This window comes from Prunus avium, chromosome 4 (genome assembly GCF_965620075.1).
Source record: "Prunus avium chromosome 4, drPruAviu1.hap1.1, whole genome shotgun sequence".
Taxonomy (NCBI): Eukaryota; Viridiplantae; Streptophyta; class Magnoliopsida; order Rosales; family Rosaceae; genus Prunus; species Prunus avium.
This window is the reverse complement of record NC_142287.1, coordinates 26759037-26782416: the sequence shown is the minus strand read 5'-3', so window position 1 is coordinate 26782416 and position 23380 is coordinate 26759037. Positions and strand designations below refer to the sequence as shown.

Here is a 23380-nt window from a genome sequence, read left to right as displayed (position 1 = left end):
TAATAGATGGGTTTTAAGATCACACCATCATTTTATTATGATAACTTGTGTTACAACGCGATGGGTAATGAAAATTACACCACAATAAAATAACAGAATGGGGTATAAAACCGCGCCATTCCAAATTATATTACAAAGAAATAAATTAAACAAACATGGATGAAACAACACTAAAATTGTGAGATCACAAAAAAAGAAAGTTTGCACGTCGTCGTAGTAGTAAAGTGAGATGAGGCATATGACGGAGAGGAGAAAGAGAAATAACCACATAGTGTTGAGCTGAGAAAATTTAAAGGTGGAGAGACTGTCGTGCTGATAACATGTTATAAAATAAAATAATCAAAGTATGGGAATTACCATTGAATATTGGGAGTAGAATTGTATTTAGTTCTGGTGGTTTTACACTGACAGAACTTTCTTTACTGATAGAGTTCTCACACTCTCAGGATTCTTACTCACTCTTTCTTAAATTTCTCTCTGAATTGGTTGTTTCATTTACAACTGAAGGAGAAGCCTATTTATAGGCAATTAGAATGGCCTCCCATGAAAGCATCTTCAAGAATTTACCCCAACATAATTATTGCCCTTTTGACTATTACATTATGTGGGCTTGGTCTTTACTAACTTTATGACTGTTTGGTCTCCACCGACTTTACAACAATAATTAGTGCAGCTTGTCTCGTCCGAGTCCCAAGGAACTAAGGAAGTGATATTGTATACCAAGATTGATTGTTAACCTACTTTATTAGAACACACACCGACAGACGTTGACATGGAGTAACAATTGACAAGGAACATCACTAATTCTTGCCAGCAACATGACCCACGTCCTAGAATTCTGGACGACGATGTACATTTTAGCATGATACATGACATGGAAATACTACCAACCATTAGTGGCACGTCAGCGAGTAGAGACTTTTCAACCACTAATGAGTGTTATGCAGTGGTTGAAGAGCCTCTACGCGCCCACGATCGAGTATTGATGTTTATTTGTCTCCACGACATTCGAAAAAAGTCCTTTTCAAGTATCTACTCAATTGTAAAAGGATTTTTCTAAGCTCAATCGCATGTGAACATGTGAGAGATTTGTTAAAATATCAACCCCAGCCCACAAACATATTAAGCAGCCCAAAAAAAGTAAAAGCCCAACTCACACAAATAATATTGCACAAATAAAACTAGAATAATCTAGAATGAAGTCTACCCAGCAAAGTAAGCAAACCGCCTAAACAATTCTTAGAACCTACAAGATATATTCAAGGTCGGTTGAACATGTGACTGGGATCTTTTGTCAAGGTTGGTTAGCTATATAAAGCCGACTTACATAAGTATGTTACTACCTCTATAAATAGGCATAAAGCTTATCAATGTAACCAACCAATCAAGAAGTGAAGTGTGTCAACAAGAAGAGTGAGTTATAGAGCTAAGTAGTTCTAATGAGAAGTGTGAGTGAAGTGAGAAAGAGTCCTTGTAAGAGTTTGTCTTTCCTTTGAGAGTTGTTTTGTTGTAATATTTTGTGAGCCTAATACAAGTAAATTGTTTACTTGTTTTGTCTCCAACAAGTCTAAATTAGAGTTGTGTACTCTAAATTTGCTCAACAATTGGTATCAAAGCGGGATGGTCAGTGACTAATTCTGCGGGAGTTTCTTTGAGTCGTGAAGAGTTTGTCTCTACAAGTTTGCATATTTAGATCAAGCTTGTTCGGTATTGCCGAAATTCTGCCGACACGATGGGTGATCTTCACGTAGTTAGAGGAATCACAAAGCTCAACAACAAAAATTACAACATGTGGGCGACATGTACGGAGTCTTATCTGCAAGGCCAAGATCTTTGGGATGTCGTCAGAGGCAACGATGTCACACAACCACGAGAAGACAACAATGACACTTTGCGTAAGTGGAATATCAAAGCAGGTAAAGCCATGTTTGCCCTAAAGACAACAATTGAAGAAGAAATGTTAGAGCACATAAGGAAAGCCAAAACACCAAAGGAAGCATGGGACACCTTTGCAACACTCTTTCAAAAAGGAATGACACAAGACTACAGCTTCTTGAGAACGAGCTGCTATCCGTTGCACAATGCGACATGACGATTGCTCAGTACTTCCACAAGGTAAAGTCCATATGCCGTGAAATTTCTGATTTAGATCCTACTGCTGCTATTATGGAATCTAGAATAAAAAGAATTATTATCCATGGTCTGAGACCCGAATACCGAGGCTTCGTTGCCTCTGTACAAGGGTGGCCTACTCAACCATCACTTGTTGAGTTTGAAAATTTGCTTGCCGCTCAAGAAGCTATGGCTAAGCAAATGGGAGGGGTCTCGTTAAAAGGTGAGGAGGAAACGCTCTACACCAACAAAAGTAAAGGCAACTTCAAGGAGCACTTTGGTAGTGGATCTAAAAGAGATGGTGACAAGGCGAAAACGTTGTCAAGGAGAAGGAAGTTCTCGGCCAGGGGGAGCTTCAAAGTTTCACAGCAACCGTGGTCAATCCAAGAATAATAAAATATTTGAAGGCAAATGCTACGACTGCAGAAAGAAGGGCCACATGGCGAAAGATTGTTGGTCCAACAAAAGGCATGCTGAGAGCAATACTGCTACTTCCAATTCAAAGCAGAAAAGAGAGAATGATTGGGATGCGGAAGCATCTCTCACTATAGAGGAAGATGAGATAGCTCTCGCTGTGATGTCACCTGAAAGGATTGACTACAAGAATGATTGGATTATCGACTCAGGCTGCTCAAATCACATGACAGGTGATAAAGAGAAGTTGCAGAACCTTACTAAGTACAATGGCAATCATGTGGTGGTGATTGCCAACAACTCAAGGTTATCGATAACCCACATCGGTAAGACAGTAGTAGCACCATGATACAATCCTAACCAGGTGCCGCTTCAAGACGTCTACCATGTTCCAAGCATGAAGAAGAATCTGCTTTCAGTAGCACAATTGACATCATCAGGCAACTATGTCCTATTCAGTCCAAGAGATGTGAAGGTATATCGAAACCTCAAGATCTCAGGGATGCCGACAATGGAGGGACGTCGACTGGAGTCAGTCTATGTAATGTCAGCAGAGTCTGCATATGTAGACAAGACAAAAAAGAACGAGACAGCAGATTTATGGCACATGAGATTGGGCCACGTTAGCTATCACAAGCTAAGCGTGATGATGAAGAAGTCAATGATCAAGGGTCTGCCTCAGCTTGATGTGAGAACAGATACGGTTTGTGCAGGATGCCAATATGGTAAATCGCATCAACTACCATACGAGGAGTCCAAGTTCAAAGCAAAAGCACCGTTAGAGTTAATCCATTTTGATGTATTCGGGCCTATCAAGCAACCATCGAATAGCAGGATGCGATACATGTTGACGTTCATTGATGACTTCTCCAGGTATGTGTGGGTTTTCTTTATGAAAGAAAAATCCGGCACATTTTCAAAGTTTAAAGAATTTAGAGAGACAGTTGAAGGAAAAGTGGGGAAGAAGATTATCTGTCTACGCACAGATAATGGAGGAGAATATACCTCGAATGAATTTTGCCAATATCTACGAGAGTCTTGCATACGTCATCAATTCACATGTGCCAACACACCACAACAGAATGGAGTAACAAAGAGAAAGAACCAGCATTTTGCAGAGATATGTCGAAGCATGATGCATGCCAAGAATGTGCTATGAAGGTTTTGGGTTGAAGTCATGAGAACTGCAGCCCATGTGATCAATAAACTTCCTCAACCAAGGTTAGAATTTGTTTCGCCCTTCGAGAAACTGTGGGATATGAAATTTACATTCAGTTGCTTTCGAGTATTCGGTTGTATGTGCTATGTATTTGTTCCAAGTCATCTACGTAACAAGTTTAACAAAAAGGCAATTAGATGTATCTTTGTGGGATACGACAGCCAGAGAAAAGGGTGGAAGTGTTGTGACCCTACAAATTAAAGGTGCTACACATCACGAGATGTGGTGTTCGATGAAGCATCATCTTGGTGGTCCTCATAAAAGGAGGTGTTACCAGACTTGAGAGAAATTGAAGATAAGTTGCAACATAAGTTGGGGGAGCAAATTGTTCCAATTCGATCGAGTTCAAATGAGCATGAAGATTCGCTTGACGACGAAGATGACGAGCAAGAAGTTACTCAGAATCCTTGGCAGACTGGTGTACATCAACAAGCACTAGAAGAAGTTAGACCTAGTGAAGTGGAAATATTGACTCCACAGTCACAACCCAGAAGGTCAACAAGAGTACAGAAGCCAAATCTTAAATACGCCAACGCAGCCATAGCAGAAGAAGCAGTTGAACCTGAGACGTTTGAAGAAGCATCACAGAGTTCCAAATGTTTTAAAGCTATGAGAGAAGAGATCACTGCGCTCAAGCAAAATCAAACTTAGGATCTGGTGCCAAAGCCAAGGGATGTGAAACCCATATCTTGCAAATGGGTGTATAAGATAAAGTGTCATCCTGATGGATCGGTCGAGAGATACAAGGCTCGGTTGGTGGCTCGAGGTTTCTCTCAGCAATATGGACTAGATTATGATGAAACGTTTAGTCCAGTGGCAAAGCTTATGACCGTACGAGTCCTACTTGCACTTGCAGCCAACAAAGATCGGAACTTGTACCAGATGGATGGGAAGAATGCGTTTTTGCATGGGGAGTTAGATCGGGAAATCTACATGACTCAACTAATAGGATTTGAGAACGAAGTCCATCCCGAGTATGTGTGCAAGCTGAAAAAGGCACTTTATGGATTGAAGCAAGCGCCAAGAGCGTGGTACGGTAAGATTGCTGAGTTTCTCTCCCGAAGTGGTTATTCAGTAACCCATGCAGATTCCAGTTTATTCGTCAAAGCTAATGGAGGAAAATTAGCTATCGTGCTGGTATACATGGATGATCTAATCATCACTGGTGATGACGAGGAAGAAATTCACTAGACGAAGGAGAATTTGTCAGTTCGTTTTCAGATGAAAGAACTGGGACAACTCAAGCACTTTCTTGAGTTAGAGGTCGATCGCACACAAAAAGGAATATTTCTGTGTCAACAGAAATATGCAAAAGATTTGTTGCAAAAGTTTGGGATGCTTGAATGCAGGCCAATCTCAACGCCGATGGAGCCCAATGTCAGGATGTGCGCATATGAAGGCAAAGACTTAAAAGACGCAACGATGTATCGACAATTGGTGGGTAGTCTAATCTACTTGACATTGACTCGACCTGATATTTCATATGCAGTTGGAGTGATGAGTCGATACATGCAAAATCCAAAGAAGTCTCATTTGGACGCAGTTCGACGAATACTGAGGTATGTGAAAAGTACAATTGACTATGGCCTGTTGTACAAGAAATGTGAAGATTGCAAGCTAGTTGGTTATTGTGATGCTGACTATGCAAAAGATCATGACACTCGTCGATCAACTACCGGGTACGCATTTAAGCTTGGTTCAGGAACAATTTCTTGGTGCAGTAAGAGACAGCCGATAATATCTTTGTCAACCACTGAAGCTGAATACAGAGCAGCAGTAATGGCAGCTCAAGAGATCACATGGCTGACACAACTGATGAATGATCTACATCAATTAGTAGATTATTCAGTGCCGTTATGTTGTGATAATCAATCAGCAGTTCATTTGGTGGAAAATCTAGTCTTTCATGCAAGAACCAAACATGTGGAGATACACTACCATTTTATCAGAGAGAAGGTTTTGCAAGAAGAGATTGAGATGAGACATATCAATACATATGATCAAATTGCGGACTTGTTCACAAAAGGTCTAAGTACCGGCAAGTTGGAAAGATTTCGTCGTCAGCTCAATGTGGTGCAAAGGATGTGAGCTGGTGTTGAGGGGGAGTGTTAGAATATCAACCCTAGCCCACAAACATATTAAGCAGCCCAGGAAAAGTAAAAGCCCAACTCATAGAAATAATATTGCACAAATAAAACTAGAACAATCTAGAATAACATATTAAGCAGCCCAAGAAAAGTAAAAGCCCAACTCATAGAAATAATATTGCACAAATAAAACTAGAACAATCTAGAATGAGGTCTACCCAGCAAAGTAAGCAAACCGCCTAAACAATTCCTAGAACCTACATGATATATTCAAGGTCGGTTGAACATGTGGCTGGGATCTTTTGTCAAGTCGGTTAGCTATATAAAGCCGACTTACATAAGTTGGTTACTACCTCTATAAATAGGCATAAAGCTTATCAATGTAACCAACCAATCAAGAAGTGAAGTGTGTCAACAAGAAGAGTGAGCTATAGAGCTAAGTAGTTCTAGTGAGAAGTGTGAGTGAAGTGAGAAAGAGTCCTTGTAAGAGTTTGTCTTTCCTTTGAGAGTTGTCTTGTTGTAATATTTTGTGAGTCTAATACAAGTAAATTGTTTACTTGTTTTGTCTCTAACAAGTCTAAATTAAAGTTGTGTACTCTAAATTTGCTCGACAAGATTTTCATTCGTTGAAGTATACTGATTCTATTGTGGAACCCATATGCATCTCATCTCGGTGAAATCTTAATTTCAATGACTTCTACTATATTATTTTCCATTTGATTCTTTCTGAGCATTCTTGTTGTGAAGCAGAAAGAAAGGAAAAAGAGAATCTTTCTAATTAATCAATCTTCTCCGGATCCTATCCGTTTATGAAATCCCCTATGATTTTGAAACAGTTCTTGGAGCAATTAGTATACCTCTCTCAGAAAACGCAATAGTAATGTGGATACACTTGTAGATGCTAGATGGTATAATGCCTGCCATTTATCCCAACCACTAGCAGTAGCCAAACTTCCTAAAGCTTCAGCAAGGCCTTCAACTAGATGCAATGTCGTCGGATCGGAAACAATTTCGACTGTTCTGTGACATGTACAAATGCTCGATATATGCTTCAGTCTTCAAATGTTGTTGTCTCATTTCTGAAGGAGTTGGCTGGTGCATCTTCAGCAAGCTCTTCATCTCCAGATTGAGAGAGATAATGCTCTCAAGTTTTAAAAAGTGTTTGTTGGCGCTAAAACTAGACAGGTAGTAAATAGACCAACTTAAAGATGAGGTGAATGTTGAAGGTGAGGACCCTCGGTATGCGAAAGGATTCGGTAAGCAGGTAAACATGCATACAGAAGACAAATGTACGTGGTTCACCCGAATAATGGGCTACGTCCACGGAGAAGTATGTTCTCATTACGATAATGTGAGTATACATTGCACATAGGTTTAGACTCAAGGAGAAGAGGAAGAATACCGAAGGCCGAAGGCAGATGCCGAAGGCCGATGCCAAAGGCTGGAGGCCGAAGACAGATGCCGAAGGCTAAGGATCTGGTATGATCCGTGGGTTTTTAAGTGGGCTCATGGGTAAGCCCATGAGGCCCCAGTAGCCTGCCCAAACTCCCCATCCTCTCTCTTGAAGGGGAGAGGTCTCCTTTTATAAAGAAGGGAGAGTCCCTTCCTCTTGTGTTTTGTCGATGTGGGACTCCCTTCCCTTTGGCTTGGGAGTGTTTGGGGAGTGCTTGGCCAGATATTGTACAAACAGTGTTCATTTTGAGACTTGGATGAATAATTACTTCGATGGTGGAAATTATGTAAAACTTTGACCATCATTGTGGTTTAGATTAATAATTACTGCATATTCAAGAAGGATGCTCTGCGTTTCTCATTTTGTTCTTCCTAAATCTTTGACCATCACTGTGGTTTAGATGCCTTTTCAGTACCTAATCTAAGAGTAAATGTAATATTTCAATTAAATACCAATCATCAAATTTAAATTTGATGGCTGATGTGACAATTTGACATTTACACCGTTTTACACTCCACCCAATATGTCAAATTAAATTATTATTTTATTACATTTTAGTGTTGATTTAAATTGGAAATAAATTGGAAAGAGAAAGAAGGAAAAAAATTGTAACGGTCAAATCATTCAAGATAAAGAAGAAAAATAATAATAAATGAAAATAACAACCAGCTGTCTTTAAAAAATAATAAAATATTCATTTGACATTTTGCTTTTGGGATGTCAAAAGTAACGACTGAACCTCTAACCTTTATTCCACATCAGCTTTGGCAATTCGGTCGCAGTGATGTGAGATGTAATTTCTAGCCGTTAAATTTCTATGTGACACTTTTGACATATCGGTTGAAGATGCTCTAAATCTTGAGATTAAGAACTTGCCGAAGAGGCACCAGCCAACTCCTTAAGAAATGAGACAACATCATCTGAAGACTGAAGCAGATATCGAGCATTTGTACGCGTCCGCCCGACGGTACAAGAGTAGTAGTTCTCCCTCTTTAGGTCAAGTACATTCCATGAAGTCTTCTCAGGAGACGGCCATCGTGCATTCCCATTGCTGTGAGTGGCATTCTTCTTCTCAGGATTTGGTAAAGGTCGTTGTGTCTTGCTCTGAGCTGATTTTGAGGCACTTTTACTTGATGGAACCTTCAATGAAGATCTTCTCTCACTAGGTAACTTTTGTCCATCAGTCATCTTTCTCGGAAGACCCATCTGCTCAGGCGGAAGATCCGGCTCAAAAAAGGTGTAAACATCTTCATCCTGAAATGAAGATGAACAAACACCTGAATCAAAATGTTCTCCATTTTCCACAATTGGGAGTTAAAGCACATAAAATGAACTACAATCCCATGCTTGTCGGTTGGTATTAAGGATCAGACGATGCAAAAGTGGAGCATTTTGATGAGCCTGTAAAGAACCTTCAAGAAAATACTGGAAAGTAACTTAAAGTTGCTAGCAGATTCTGAGTTTCTGAAGAACCTTATTTGAAGCAAAATGTGATGGTATAATTCCTCAGATCAGAAAGGAAACTTATAACTGAGATAAGTGGGGATCAGAGATGAGGGAAGGCATGACTTGTGGGATGGGAAAGTTACCTTTCCAAGAAAATGTCCAATACACAGCACATAATCAATGGGTGTTGTCATAGATTTACTGTGAACTATCTCTCCCAATATACGGTCAATTGCTGCACCCTGAGTTGATAAAGAAAACTGTCAGAAAAGAAAACAAGCAAAAAACTGTAGTATGAAAAATATAAATTTTATTAATGTAATATTTTTTGTTAAGCATTCATGGATTCACCTTTGTGACACCAACTGGTCGCACCTCTACAGACCGGCTACCTTGAACAACATCAACAGATGCATTAGAAATTGGACCAGTCCAGAGATGCTGCAGCATATCTCTTGCTTGAAGTCTTCCAAAATCAACATCTGTGATAAGATGATAAGAAACAGAAAGAGTATATAATAAACAAAAGTGCACTTGTTCAAAAGACCATCTTACAATGGAAACGGGATAAAACAGAACCATTCTTTTTTTGGGTTAAGGGTTCAAAACTTTTTTGTACCTGCATATTTATAATTCCACACAAGCGAAGTTTCACGGTCATCCAAATGTGACCGGGGTGTTCTCTCCGTGAAATACTCAAAAACATGCTGAAAAAATAACATCAGCATTGTAAGTTAGAGGAGTCAGGATTCAACCAAACAGAATATAACTTTAATTCAAGACTCAAGATCACCTTCACACTCTCAACCCATTCCATATTCAAATGTTCGGGCATTGTTGTCATCCATTTTCCCTTTGTTAGGCGCAAAAACATCCCATTTTCAGCTGCCAACCACATGTCAAGCTCCCCGAAGTTCTGTGAAAACACTCTAATTAAAAAGTGGATAAGTAAAGGTGGTAAAGAAATTAAGATGTGGAGATGGATGAAATACATCATCTAAAACATATGTGGCACTCCCGCTGAGAACAACAATAGTTGTTTGTGGATCATTGCACAGTGCTGACAAGGGTTCTTTCAACTCTGGGTGCAGTTTAAGTTCCATTTCTTTTATTTGATCACCTCGTCTCTCAGGTGTGTCCACTGGTTCAGTTAATGTTGCGTTGAATCCCTGAGTTCGAATCACCACAAAGATCAGAACAAAGAAGAAGAAGAAAAAGTCTATCAAGGTTGAATCCACAAAAGAAATATTATTGACAGAAGGTAAGAGTGCCTACAAACGCTGGAGGAGTTGCATATTACTTAAGGAAGAAAATCAACACTTTATAGTTATGGGAGAATCGACAAAAAGGAAGTTACAGAATCAACCAGAAAGTAGCTGACAAACAACTTAACAGCATGAAAACAAACCTTCAATTATTATTTTTTTAGTCAAAACCCTTCAATTATAAGTCTTAAAAATAACAGCGAGAAACTGGTATCAACTAAATGCAAATTGGTGAGACCAACTTGATGTATTATTAGCTACTAAATATGTCAAGCATATCAGCAGCCTGTATTAGTCATTGACCTGAATTATATGGAAGCAAATTTTATGTACAGCTGGTATACTGGGCAAAGTAAAGGCGTATAAAAACCTTTCAGTTGGGCAGTGAGATCTTGGTTAAGACATTTCTATGACAACTGCCCATTACGTGCATCAGGCTTCCTAGATTTGACAATGTATACCATGCAGATCTCTTCAAAGATGAAAAGCATGCAGATATGTATGATATTTAATGAAGAATTTACTAGAGGTAAGAACACCACTTCTTAACTGGGACATTCCCCTAACATACCAGTATGATCAATCGATTACTTGCTTTCGAATATCTTTCAATCGCCTCCTTGTTTGGAAGTGCTGGTGGCACCTCTCTAGTCCTTATTTGTGCCTCTACGACAGTGTCGTTAAGTTCACTGGAAAATATTAATGCGAATATCAAATCTCAGTAAGTAATTTGTCTGCCATGTCAATTATGTTGGTTTACCATTGTTCCAAAAGCTTAAGTTGTTAGCACACAGCACAAAAATAATGTCAAGTTCTAAGAATTATGACATGTTGAAACTCAAGCATGCATACCTTACAAACGTTTCGGCCCATTCCTGGGCAGTGTGGGTTGTCACATGTATAAAGTTATGCTTATGCCGCTTCTCTCTTTCTTCAGAGTCCATATTTAATGCTTGGGCAATTGAATTGGCAACTTCTGTGATGTTCCATGGGTTCACTAGAATTGCTCCAGCACCTAGAGACTGTGCGGCACCAGCAAACTGCAAAATGAATTGGAAGTGTCAAAAGCTAGAAGAAAACAAGTAATAAAAATTAGTCGATTTATCTGTTCCTTGAATGTCAATTGCACAACTAGCATTGCATCTGATACAACCTTAACGAAATAAATGCTGAACACAATTAAGTGAGAGGTTTTACGAGAACCAACTAAACATAGGTTCAGCATCTCAAGCTTATTTGATTCATGATCTCTATCTTTTTACATTATGTACTATTCTCAACATTGAAAATTATAATTCAACACCAACGCAAATTTTCCACAAAGAGACGAAGATATTACATAACCAAACATGCATGTTTCTAGTTATTACCTCACTAAGAATAAGGACCCCTTTCTTTGCATCTTGGCATGCCACAAACTCATAACTGACAAGATTCATTCCATCTCTCAGGGATGTGACAAGTGCTACATCTGGGCAAATTGCGAAAAAAAAAAAAGCAGGGAAGAAGAATTTATTAGCTGAAGAGTTACATATACATTTTCTTACAGCTAAAAATGTTAAGTTCTGAATAAAACAAAACTGCAGAAATCAGGAAGAGCACAAAAGGATTTTCTGCCATAAAGGCTTATGGCTTATGTTGAAAATTTGGTTTGCCTGAAAAATTCTGGATCAAAAGAAACAGGGAAATCCAGAGTAGGTAAAATAATAGTACCTGTAACAGCATATAGTGCACATAAAGCATGAAAGTCAAGGGAACGATCCTGTAGACGTTAAAAGAATTGTTATGGGAAACATTCCATTAAATTACATGTGATAGGTCTTGAAACTTGATATAGATGAACGATAAAAATACTGTTATGGTTATGGAACAGGCACTACTAAACTCCTATTCCACCACATTCTTGCAACCCTATCTCTGCCATTTTCCCACACATATTACATCAACATCCTTCCTAGTAAATTCCACTGAGCGCCAAATATGACCTTTGAATAATATATCATATCATGGAATAGTTACTTAAGAAGTCAAGCGCATACCAGGTGATGTATTGGGACAGCAGTCAAAGTTCCAAATCTGCCATTAATTCGCCCAACAATTTCATGAACCTGGCTTGTAAGTTTTTGATCTGTGGAAATGCAAAATAAGTAGTTTATACATCATACTTAAGATAAGACAAAGAGACAAGAAACCACATGAAGGGGCATACACTCTGGAACATCCGTTCTTGTTGGCACCGCAATTTGCAGCAAAACCACTTTGTCACGCCAACTTGGGTTTTCCTCAAGAAACTTTTCAAATGCCAGTATCTTTTGTGGAATTCCTTTAATCATATCAAGGCGATCGACACCTAACATTACCTGTAATGAAGAATGTCAACAGAATTAAAGTTCTATGTTTCAGATTGATCATGTTACTGTTCTCTAAAGTGACACATATTTTTGGCAGATTTCATTGACAGAAATAACAGGTATATTTGTGTACGTGTCTAGGATCACTGCAACAACAAATGAACATTTACCTTTCGCCCGGCAAACCTTTCTTTCAATTCCCTAATGTGTTCTTGGACTTGAGGAACCTCCAGTGCACGTATGAAGCGCTCTGAATCTATTCCAATGGGAAACTGAAATTTCAAGCACAAAAAACATAGTAAGTACAGGTAATAATTAGATAGTGTATATATCGTATAAAATTTTTAACACTAAACTTTGTGCAATGATAAAAATTACACAAAACCTCAAAGGATAAAATACCAAAAACCAAAAAAGGAGCAGGTAGTAATTAGATAGATACAGACCGCAGCCACTCGAGTAAGCCTCCCTTGATCCTCTACTCCTTCAGGTGTACCCTCAAGTCCAAGAATGCGAGTGCAAGCACTAACAAAGTGCCGTGCATAGTCATAAGTGTGGAAACTGAAAAGAAAAAAAAAAAACTTTATAATCATTTGCATATTAGGTTTTTATGATGTAAACAGAATTAAATAATCTATCAGGACAACATTTTACCAATTATCCTCAACAAAGTAAATCGTATAACATGTTCGTTATTGATGCAGAATGTAACCAATAATTACCCGACTAAATCAGCTGCAAGAACTGAACGGAGAAGCTCTGATCGTGATGGCAGTGTCCTATGGATTTCAGAAGAAGGAAATGGGGTGTGGAGAAACCAACCAACTTTCATTTTGCTGTTGTAATCCTTCAGGCATTTTGGAAGAAACATAAGATGGTAATCATGGCACCAAACTACATCACCCTCCAAATAGTGCTCATTGACCACATCAGCAAACATTTGATTTGCCTTCTTATATGCAGCAAACTGCGACTGGAAACTCCGGGTGGTGGCAAGTCGATCTTCTTGTGGAAGTCCAAGGTAATGGAAAAGGGGCCATAAAATGTTGTTGCAATATCCATTGTAATATTGATGAACAATCTCCTCATCAAGAAAAACAGGGATACACCTCTGCAAGGAACACAACAACCATCAGTTGGACAGTGAAGTTACAAAGTTTATGCACATTTACCTCAGAGACAAAACCATATACATAAGCAATCAGTGAAATGAGCTGGATATTTCAGTTTAAAAAAATTCAGATATAGAAATTTGAACCTTCTCAGCTAGAGCTTTAGTAAGTGCCTTCTGCCCAATTTCATCAGGCACATTTACTCCTGCCCAACCAATCCACTTTGCTTCAAACTCCTTTACACCTTTGGCAAAACCATCCAGTACAAATTAGGTTTGTCTTTTTGCAGGTAAAGAAATACCACATTAAAATGAAAAAAATATATTAACACTAATGGAAATCCTATCCCCTTAAGAAAATGATAAACATGGATACATAAACTTCAATAAAGGGTTGAAGACTTTAAACTGAACAACAATATTTAATGAAGACTTAAGACATCACATACCTAAAAGGGCACTGACCAGACCCCCAGCACTTACGTCCAAAGACCATGAATCTTCACCTCTCCTAACTGCAGAGACGGGTAACCTGTTGGCGACAACCAACAGTCGTTGTCGTTGTCTGAGAGGCTGCCCTTCTTGCTTTTCACATCCATCAGTAAGCGCCCTTGCAGCTGCAGCCCCTTCCAAGAATTGTTCAACATAGGAAACTTTTGAGTTTTCATCTTCTCTTAACTGCAAGTCAGGCTCAAATGGTTGAGTCACCCTATTGTTATCATTTGCTTCATTCAAGTGGGAGGCCCTGCTATTCTTCCTTAGCTCCCTTTCTCTCAAGAGCCGTTCAACTCGATTTGGGATGTGGGATGAATTACTGTTGTACTTGTCCCCAGGCATATGCTCTCTCTAGTAATGAACCCTCGGTTCTACTAATATTAGCACTAGGGTCCTGGGCAACTGTGTCCTACATTTCGATTACGCAAACTAAGTCATCAATCAGCATCATTGACCAAACAAAAGCTCACATTTGGGTGCTAAGAGCAAAAAATCGTAACACACACGGGTCTGAACATGATAATAACATTTCTACAGCAGTACATATTACTCTTGTCACTGAAATTCAAAGGATAAGCATCTAGAGCATAAACATCACAAGTAATGACAAGCAGGTCAAGTGATAGGGATGCAAAGAACGGGATAGCAAGAAAATGGGGTCTAGCACTATCTCTTGGTCTACTAAACTAGAAAGTTGAAACCTCACATTCTTAAAATCAACATGGAAAAAGTTAAAAAGCATAAAGGGAAAAGACTAAAAATGAAAGTAGGCAGACAGGAAATGACAGAAAAGAAAATCCACTGCACAGCTGGTGACAGAGTTCTCAGCGGGTGTTCGGCATTCCAACTCTGGCAGGTTCATTCAGCCAAAAATTTTGAGCATCACTCAGATGAAACAACAAATACGGAAAATACAAACGTACAGAAACTTTTAGTTTGCTGAACTAAGAAAGCAATACCATATACTTATTTCTGTTAGTCTACTTAATCATCTTCAGAAAGTTCAGAAACAGCATAAACCAAAGACAAATAGAAAGCCTACTTCTTCAATCATACTAGAAAAAACAAGTCTTTAAAGAAACAAGGACCTCACCTCCTTTCGAGTTTTAGTCAAATATGTCAGTGTTTGGAGATGGCTGTGTCAACTGAACCCCAGTCAATGGTTTATACAGAAAGATGGAAGGGAGAGAGATGGCGATCTCCAAAATCTGAACAGTAGAGAATTAACGTAGTGAGAGAAAAAAAGAGGAAGCAATACAATCCTTTTGTAAGCGTTACAAGGTACAGAAAATCTTACAGCCATGCAGGAGATAGAATGATGTTGGAAAAAGAAAAGATTTTACCCAAAGAACCGAAAATGACGCAAACAGAGTATTAGCAACTAAATTAACTCGGAGAAGCAAATGTTTTAATGCACAATTTGTATCTTCACTGTCAATGTCTTATCTAATTGCTATATTTGCAATTTTCTATAATAGAAGCGATAATCGGGGAGGGATGAACAAGGTCATTAAGATTCTCATTATAGGTAAGTTCTCTATCAACATAAACTCAGTTTTTTTTTTTGTTGCCATTTTTCTTTGGGCCTGAAATTTGAAGATAATTTCTGCCGCTTGTATAATTCTACTTTAAATTAACACATTTATGTGACGATTGTCCTTTTCCTTTTGAAAGATCTTTGGAAAATGAGATTTTTTTTTTTTTTTGGTATGTAAATGAACGAACAAAATTCTTGCTAAAGACCAACCGAAGACAACTGGAAATCACTTTATTGCATTTCCTTTTTGTTACATCATTTCCCACTTTCGGTCACACGATATAACTAAAGATGTGGCCTGATTGATATTTTCCATTCGTTATTTTCTTTATTACAAATTATATCAACAAAAACACACAGCAACCTTATGAATTTACAGAAATAAAGTCCACCCAATTGAATCCCAAACAATCTAGAATTTAAGAATATAACAAATTAATTGCCATATTAATAGTCCGAATAAATTTTGAAACTTTTGGATTCTATCTACATGAATGCCCTTCTTAATTAGTTATTCCCTAAAACCAATAGCATAATAACCATATGTGTTCGTCTCTAACTCATCACAAGATCTAAGCTGGTTCAACAAATCAAACCCAAACAGGGGCAGAGCATATCTAAATTGGGAGGGCCATTACACATCTTAGAACAGTACATAGAACTACATGTAAGTCGGGGCCACCGACCCCGAATAATAAAGAAAAAAAAGGATTTGAAGGTCACTATTGGTCCTTTGGTGTGGTTGTAGTGCCACATGATATTTTCTAGTAGACCAGCATATATAAAAGTAAGAAAAGACTTGCACATGTATAAAATGTATTGATGGGTTTTAAGAAAAATAATAGTTTGTGTATTTATGTTAGTACTTAAATCCACAATATGGAATGTCACACCTGGGCGCACATCATGCATGGCAATGCAAAAAGTCACTTGTTCAAATTATAATAATTAGTGCAGCTCGTCTCGTCCGAGTCCCAAGGAACTAAGGAAGTGATATCGTATACCAAGATTGATTGTTAACCTACTTTATTAGAACACACACCGACAGATATTGACATGGAGTGACAATTGACAAGGAACATCACTAATTCTTGCCAGCAACATGACCCACATCCTAGAATTCTGGACGACGACGTACATTTTAGCATGATACATGACATGGAAATACTACCAACCATTTTCAACAACAACAAAAAAAAAATACTACAAACCATTAGTGGCAAGTCGGCGAGTAGAGGCTTTTTAACCACTAATGAGTGTTATGCAGTGGTTGAAGAGCCTCTACGCGCCCGAAATCGAATATTAATGTCTAACAGTCTCAACAACATTTGAAAAAAGTCTTTTTCAAGTATCTATTCAATTGTAGAAGGATTTTTCTAAGCTTAATCGCATCTTGAACACGTGAGAGATTTTCATTCGTTGAAGTATGCGGATTCCATTGTGGAACCCACGTGCATCTAATCTCGGTGAAATCTTAATTTCGATGACTTCTACTATATTATTTTCCATTTGATTCTTTCTGAGCATTCTTGTTGTGAAGCAGAAGGAAAGGAAAAAGAGAATCTTTCTAATTAATCAATCTTATCCGGATCCTATCCATTTATGAAATCCCCTGCAACTTCGAAACACTTCTTAGCGCAATTAGTACCCATCCCTATATGGATATAAAATCCTACAATCAAATTATTCCTTGTACCCGTAATTCAATTGTTGAATCCCCCTAGAGGACCTACCAAAAGTGAGTACAGGTCACCTAATGAAAAAGCATATATTTACTATATTTAAGAAAAAAACATATCTTAAAAGAACCGACCCGTAATTCAATTGTTGCTCTATCAATTGTTGATGGAGCAACAAATGCCGCATTGGGTCAATGATGGAATTTCAATTTTGCTAGCCCGCAACCGACCCAGTCCATCACTAATCAAGTTGTTTGGGAGATGCATGGAACAATTTAGTCCTTGAGATTACAAAAGCAAGAAGCCAGAACATGCAATCATGAAATTCATTCATTTGGCTCTGGATTTATAAACTAAAAAAGTACATGGCTGCGCCTAAAGTTTCAGGACAGTATCATTGAGGCAAAGACTAGGTTTATAGTGCAAAAGCTAGGGCCACCTTTAGGTGGAAATTCTTGGCAGGGCCATCAAATTCATCTAGGGATAAGTTGGACATTGACTAAAGATATAAAATACAAGGGAGCTACAATGCTTTAGCACTCGAGAGCACCTACCTACCTTGACACTTACGCTGGCATCTAATCACTCGTTAAACTTATAGACAATTTGCCAATAGGGTCTAGCTTAGTAAAAAATTGCATTGATTTGTAAACCAATACTCTTAGGCTCGAATCCCCCTAACACTTGGGAGTTTGTGTGAGAAACCCCCTCCTCTTGTAGTGTAAACTATCACTTGTATATTTAGACAATTTAATTTTTGAATAATTAAGCACTGAGAATGACAAATTACTCCAATTCTTCTTTCACCTAGCTAAGCTCTAGCGAGTCCCCTAGTAGGGACCAAATGTCTGAGAGATTACCATCAATCTGCAATCTAAGGACCTCTAATGTTGGGAAGCGAACATTAAAACCTTAACAATCAAAAGAACTTGGACATTTTCAGTAATGATCTAAAACAAAAAAATGAAACAAAAAGTCAGATTTCTCTATCAATCAAAGCTCCCATGAAGCATGAAATTAGGGACCAATTTCAAAGGTAGTTGGGGGCAAGAGAAGAACGGAAAAGAGAGCGATGGAGACACAATCAAAGTAACATTAACAATTAGGCAAAACAAGAACTTAATAATAAAACAAGAGGAAGAATAATACTAACCTTCATCGATTGACTTGTTTAAAAAAAGGAGAAAGAAATCTTTTGGCTTGGAACAATGCCACTGAACTTTGTAAATATCTTTTGAATGATAAAGATATGCTTTTTCTTCTTCTTTTCTCTCTCTTTTTTTTTTTGTTTTATGAAAAAGCAAAAGAAAAAGAAAAAGAGAGTGACAAAGAACCATAAACATGTGAGTAGCTAAATGGACGAATAGGCCAATGGAAATGTAAGAAAGTCATATGATACGCATGCAGCGCAGTGTTTGTTTTCTCTGCAAGAGCAAGAGGCAAGTGGAGTTGGGTATTATTGCTGTGCTCAGCATCAGACTCAGACTCAGAGATAAGGGATTCTTCTTTCTATGGTGTGAAGCTCGTGAGAGGCTCTACCAAGGACAGGGAATTTGCGGCAAAACTTAAAATTTGTCACACATGCAAGGATTGCCACCCAGCCAGCATGGTGTAGGTCCCATTTTGAGCAACATCCCATCCATCCAATCTGGCAAGTTCTTTTGGACAAGTCAAAAAAACTGACATCATGGTGAATTGCTGGTGAAATTTCATCAAGTAAAAAAAAATTTTGAAATCCTAATTTTTCATGGGCTCGTTACAATTCAAGGAAAACATTTCAAAATATATTTTTTAATACAAACGATAGCCTTAAACTGCAAGGTAAATAGGAGTTTCTTACACAAACTAGAATTCTATGAGAATTCGAACCTAAGACTAGTAACTTGCAAATCAATGTCTTTTTTCCACTAGAATAGATCCGTGGCTTTCAAAATACATTTTAAGGCAGCATTCTTATTGCAACATAGAAAACTTCAGATGGTGAACTCTACCCCCTAGCTGCATACCTGAAGCTTCCTTGTTCTGTAGCCATTGGAATGAATCTAGCAGAACATTCTATTAATCTAGCAGAACATTCTATTAAAACACACCAATGAGAAAACACTTAACCACGCATTTGATTAGTGCTACAGTAATTATTTTAAAAGGCATAACACCAAAACAAAACAAAAAACAAAATATCCCATTTAGATTTGGTTGTCCATCAAATGGTACTTTTCGACAAATAAATTTTTGGTTTCTTGTTTATAACAGTGGCAGAGAGAGAACAAGTTACTACCTAAACAAGCTAAAGGCTAAAAGCTAGGGAGTGTTTAGTAAGAACTCCCATGGCTGATGTGGACAGGACTGCCATATGCTAATAGTAATACCCTCTCTAACAGAAATCTAACTGATTAACTAATTGTAGCTCGAAGCTTCAGCGTGTGAACAAAAGAAATAGATACAAAAAAAGAAGAAGAGAAATAAAAGAAAATTCTCAAACTTTCTTTCATTCTTCCTGAATGCTTTGTATTTCACAGTTACATCACAAAAGCATATACAAACACACACACACACACACACAGAGATATATACACGAATCTGTGTTGGCCTATTCTGGATGTCGAGATTTATTGTGCAAAAATAAACATAATAATGACGATTTCTTGAAATGAAAATTAAAAGTAGAAATCAAAACAACGATGATTCAACGAAAAAAAACGCAAACTTCGATCCAGAATCAGAGATTCAAAGAAATTCAACATATTTTTACAGATATACAGAGGTGCGCCTAATCTTGCATTCAAATACAGAGAGAGAGAGAGCTAACCCATTGGTTTGAAGAGCCTCCTCGAGCTTTTGACGAACACTAACCTCCTTCTTCGTCCAATTGCAGAGAGAGAGAGAGAGATAGAGAGAGAATCTGTTATGGAGGAGTAAGAGAGAGAAAGCTAGACGAACTGAAATATGTTGGGGAGAGAGAGTAATTGGGAGACAGTGGTAGCGTCAGAATAGCTTTTATGGCGGGAGAGAGAATAAGCGGGGGGGCTTTTTAGTTTTTACGTCGCGACCAATCATTTGGAGGGAATTTGTTCCCTTTTCTTTATTTTGAATTTTTCTTTTCTTTTCCGTTAAACAAAGAACAAAAGAAAGAGCGATGCTGTGTTTTCTTTTGTTCAATTGGGTGATGACAACGCATGAGCAAAAGCAGAAGAAAAAAATATGAAGTAAAGATTTCAACAATTTAAGAAATACAAATAATTTTTGTTCTTATCGATTTTATGCCAATGAGGACAAATATTGGAATCTTTACTGACAATGATATGAATTGGATATATGTATTTGCAAATGCTTTCTTTTTTTTCATGATTAACTTTTTATTTTGAAGAATGTCGACAGGACATTAGAATCTTTATTGATCAACAATAAAATGATAGGAGACTAACTTTTTATTTTTGATCAAAAGCGATATTTATTAATATTGAAATAGGATTCGAGCCAAGAGAGTTATGTGAAGTTCTCTACATATAAAGGAGAAGTCGCCGGACTACTAGTAACCTAGCCAAACAGTGGCTGATCTAGTAAGGAGCCCGTGAAGGTAATAATCCCCACTCAGTCTTGTTCTACTCCTTTCATGATATTTTATGTTGAATGGGGGAAAGCTGTTTTATAAAATGCCTCAAAGAAGGCGAAGGCAGGGCAATGGGGCAAAGAAATGGTTGAGACTTGGGCTGCATTAGGCCAGACTTTACAGATTGTTGGTAGGGTCCATTAGCCTCTGCGTACTAGGCTAGAATTTATAAGTTCTTGCCCCAAAGACGGAAAATTCATGGATCTGCCAGTGCTAGTCAAAGACAATTAGAGAGAACCTCAATTCCCTGATAAAGTCCCCCTACGTACCCAAATATTGTGAGTTATACTTTGCTTGCTGGTAGAAAGAGTTTGCAACTATTATGATGAATAAACACACATAAACAATATTGATGAGTAAAATAAATAGTTTTTCACATCTAAATAGTTGTTGGTGTCATAAACAACACCAAAAAGTAGATTTATTCTGTCGAATATATTGTCTGCTGCGGGGATCTATTTTGATTCTGCACCAATGTATATGTATAATCTTTAGCTTTATGCCTTTATATCTCAACCTTCGGTAACTTGGCTTTCACGTGAGGTTACACATTTCTCATTGGACCCATTCACTTTCTGTTTTCTTTTCGTGGCTGCTACATAATATAACCTGATTAAGCAAAATCAATGGCTTAAAAAGCGTCTGGCAACTGCACTTTGATGAGCTTTTTTGCCACCACTTCACAAACTTTCAGAAAAATAGATTCCAAACTAATTTTATAATAAGATGCTTTTGGTTTAATTTATTTACTTTTGATTTGTTGCTTTCTTCTTTCTTGACATATATGTCAGCAGCATACATAAATCTGCTTTTGGTAGTGTGCTTTTAATTAATTCTTAGTGTTGTTATAATATTGTGAACTTTGGTCTTAAAAATAATAAATTAATCCGTTTGTTTTATGGGAGGTCAACTCTAATACGACCACCAAAACCATGCATTAAAAAGATGTTTTATGACGTGTAGTGTTGCAAATCCATACAAACACACTCACTCCTTCTGGTTTTTTGGGACTAAAATTTTCATGAGAGAGAGAGAGAGAGTAATTAGGTAATTAGTATAATTCAGAAACTAGGAAACAGGGGGAAACAGAGTTGGTGCGATGGGTTGGGATTTTCTGGGTACCCTTGTCGTATCAGGGAGAGCATGCAATTGATGCAGACATTTACCCGATCATTCCGCCGTTGAGAAAATTGCTATCTTGTGGTCTTATCCTACTGATACATAAAATGATTCTTCTATGCCCTAGCCCCCCAAAAAATATATACATAAATATAGTATTAATTATAGAAAAGTTGATACATGTCTAAAAATCCAACCAATAGTTGGGTCTAGTCCTTGAATTATTGTTTGTTGATACAAGTTCTTTGACTAGTTGACCACATAGATTACATTCCATTTTTGACATGTTGATTCAAACTTTTGTATTTAACTAATTTGTATTTAAATTTTTTGTTCCTAGAGTGAAACCCTAAACTCTCTCTGAAGGTGAAACTGTGAGCTCTGTAGCCGCCGCCCCCCCTTTAGGGGTCGATGACTTCCCCATCTTCCATCTTTCTCTCCTCATCTCCCTTTCTCATTTCCTAGTTTTATTCCACTCTCTTCTTCTCTCCCCAAATTCGTTTGGATTTTGGGTTCTCTTGCCCAAAACTATATGGATCTTGTCTTTCGTTTGTTTGTGTGTTTTCTGTTGTAGGTCCTTGGTGACTTTTGTTGTTCTTGGATGTGTCTTGCTGTCGCTGGGATGATTGCGGTGTGGTGTTGTCGACCCAACTTTTTTCTTTGGTTTTCGTTGCTTTTTTGAAGCAAGTACTGCAATCCATCGTAGACGCCATGATTTTGTTGCAGCTTTTGGTTCACTCACATGGATTTTGCTCCAGTTCAATGTTTGGAGTTGGAAAAGTGATTGTTGCCGTTTTGTGTGGGATCGGGTTTTGCCTGTGCAAAATAAGAGGTTTAGTCATGTTGGTGCTACGAATCTCTTTGGTTTGCTGGAGAGGATGTGGTGCAGTGTCTTTGTTTCTGTGTTTATTTTAGTCTAATAACTCTCAGAAACTCAATAGAAGTTTGCTGATGTTTGTATTTAGTGTTTGAATTTTCGATGCGGATTTGCCGTTACTGCCATTGCGCGGTGGATCTGTATTGTAGGTTTGAGTACAAGTGCTTTTGTCTGCCGAATTAGAGGTTTTAGGTTTTTCTAGTATGCGTAATTCTCTCCATATCAAACCAATTTATTTTTGTGTTTGGTCACTGGATTTTGAATATGACCCAAAATCATGGCATTCCATGTTACAAGATTCCTTTCCCCTTTCGTTTTCTTCAAAAGTTGTAGGTAAATTGTTTTTATTATTGTTCACCCTATGGTAGAGGTATAGTATATACTTTTGTATATATATTATTCTATGGTGTAATATATTGTCCTATTGCCTATTGCCTATTGCCTATTGCCTATTGCATATATATATATATATATATATATATATATATATATATATATATATATATATATATATATATGTGTTTTTTCATATTTAGACAATGAATAATAGTATTTTATGTATATTTTTTTAATAGGTAACATACAATTTTATTTGTCTATTTTTG

The 23380-nt window shown here is 37.7% G+C and overlaps 1 protein-coding gene and 2 pseudogenes across 1 annotated transcript; 2 read left to right on the top strand and 1 right to left on the bottom strand.

The window, feature by feature from the left end:
• Positions 1-1732: 1732 nt before the first annotated feature.
• On the top strand, positions 1733-4736 carry LOC148295127 (uncharacterized; annotated as a pseudogene).
• A 374-nt stretch (positions 4737-5110) lies between these two features.
• LOC148295126 (secreted RxLR effector protein 161 pseudogene) lies at positions 5111-5833 on the top strand (annotated as a pseudogene).
• A 2075-nt stretch (positions 5834-7908) lies between these two features.
• LOC110753166 (alpha,alpha-trehalose-phosphate synthase [UDP-forming] 1) lies at positions 7909-20147 on the bottom strand. Its single transcript, XM_021953988.2, has 19 exons — positions 19979-20147; positions 15047-15161; positions 13908-14362; positions 13606-13703; positions 13070-13458; positions 12794-12908; positions 12518-12619; positions 12206-12356; positions 12036-12124; positions 11710-11758; positions 11367-11467; positions 10849-11036; positions 10568-10685; positions 9724-9900; positions 9525-9647; positions 9351-9438; positions 9083-9213; positions 8875-8973; positions 7909-8539 (listed from the first exon to the last, which is right to left on the bottom strand). Exons 3-19 carry the CDS (start codon positions 14293-14295, stop codon positions 8150-8152), a joined length of 2796 nt encoding a protein of 931 aa, XP_021809680.1. The 5' UTR covers positions 14296-14362; positions 15047-15161; positions 19979-20147; the 3' UTR covers positions 7909-8149.
• Positions 20148-23380: the final 3233 nt, after the last annotated feature.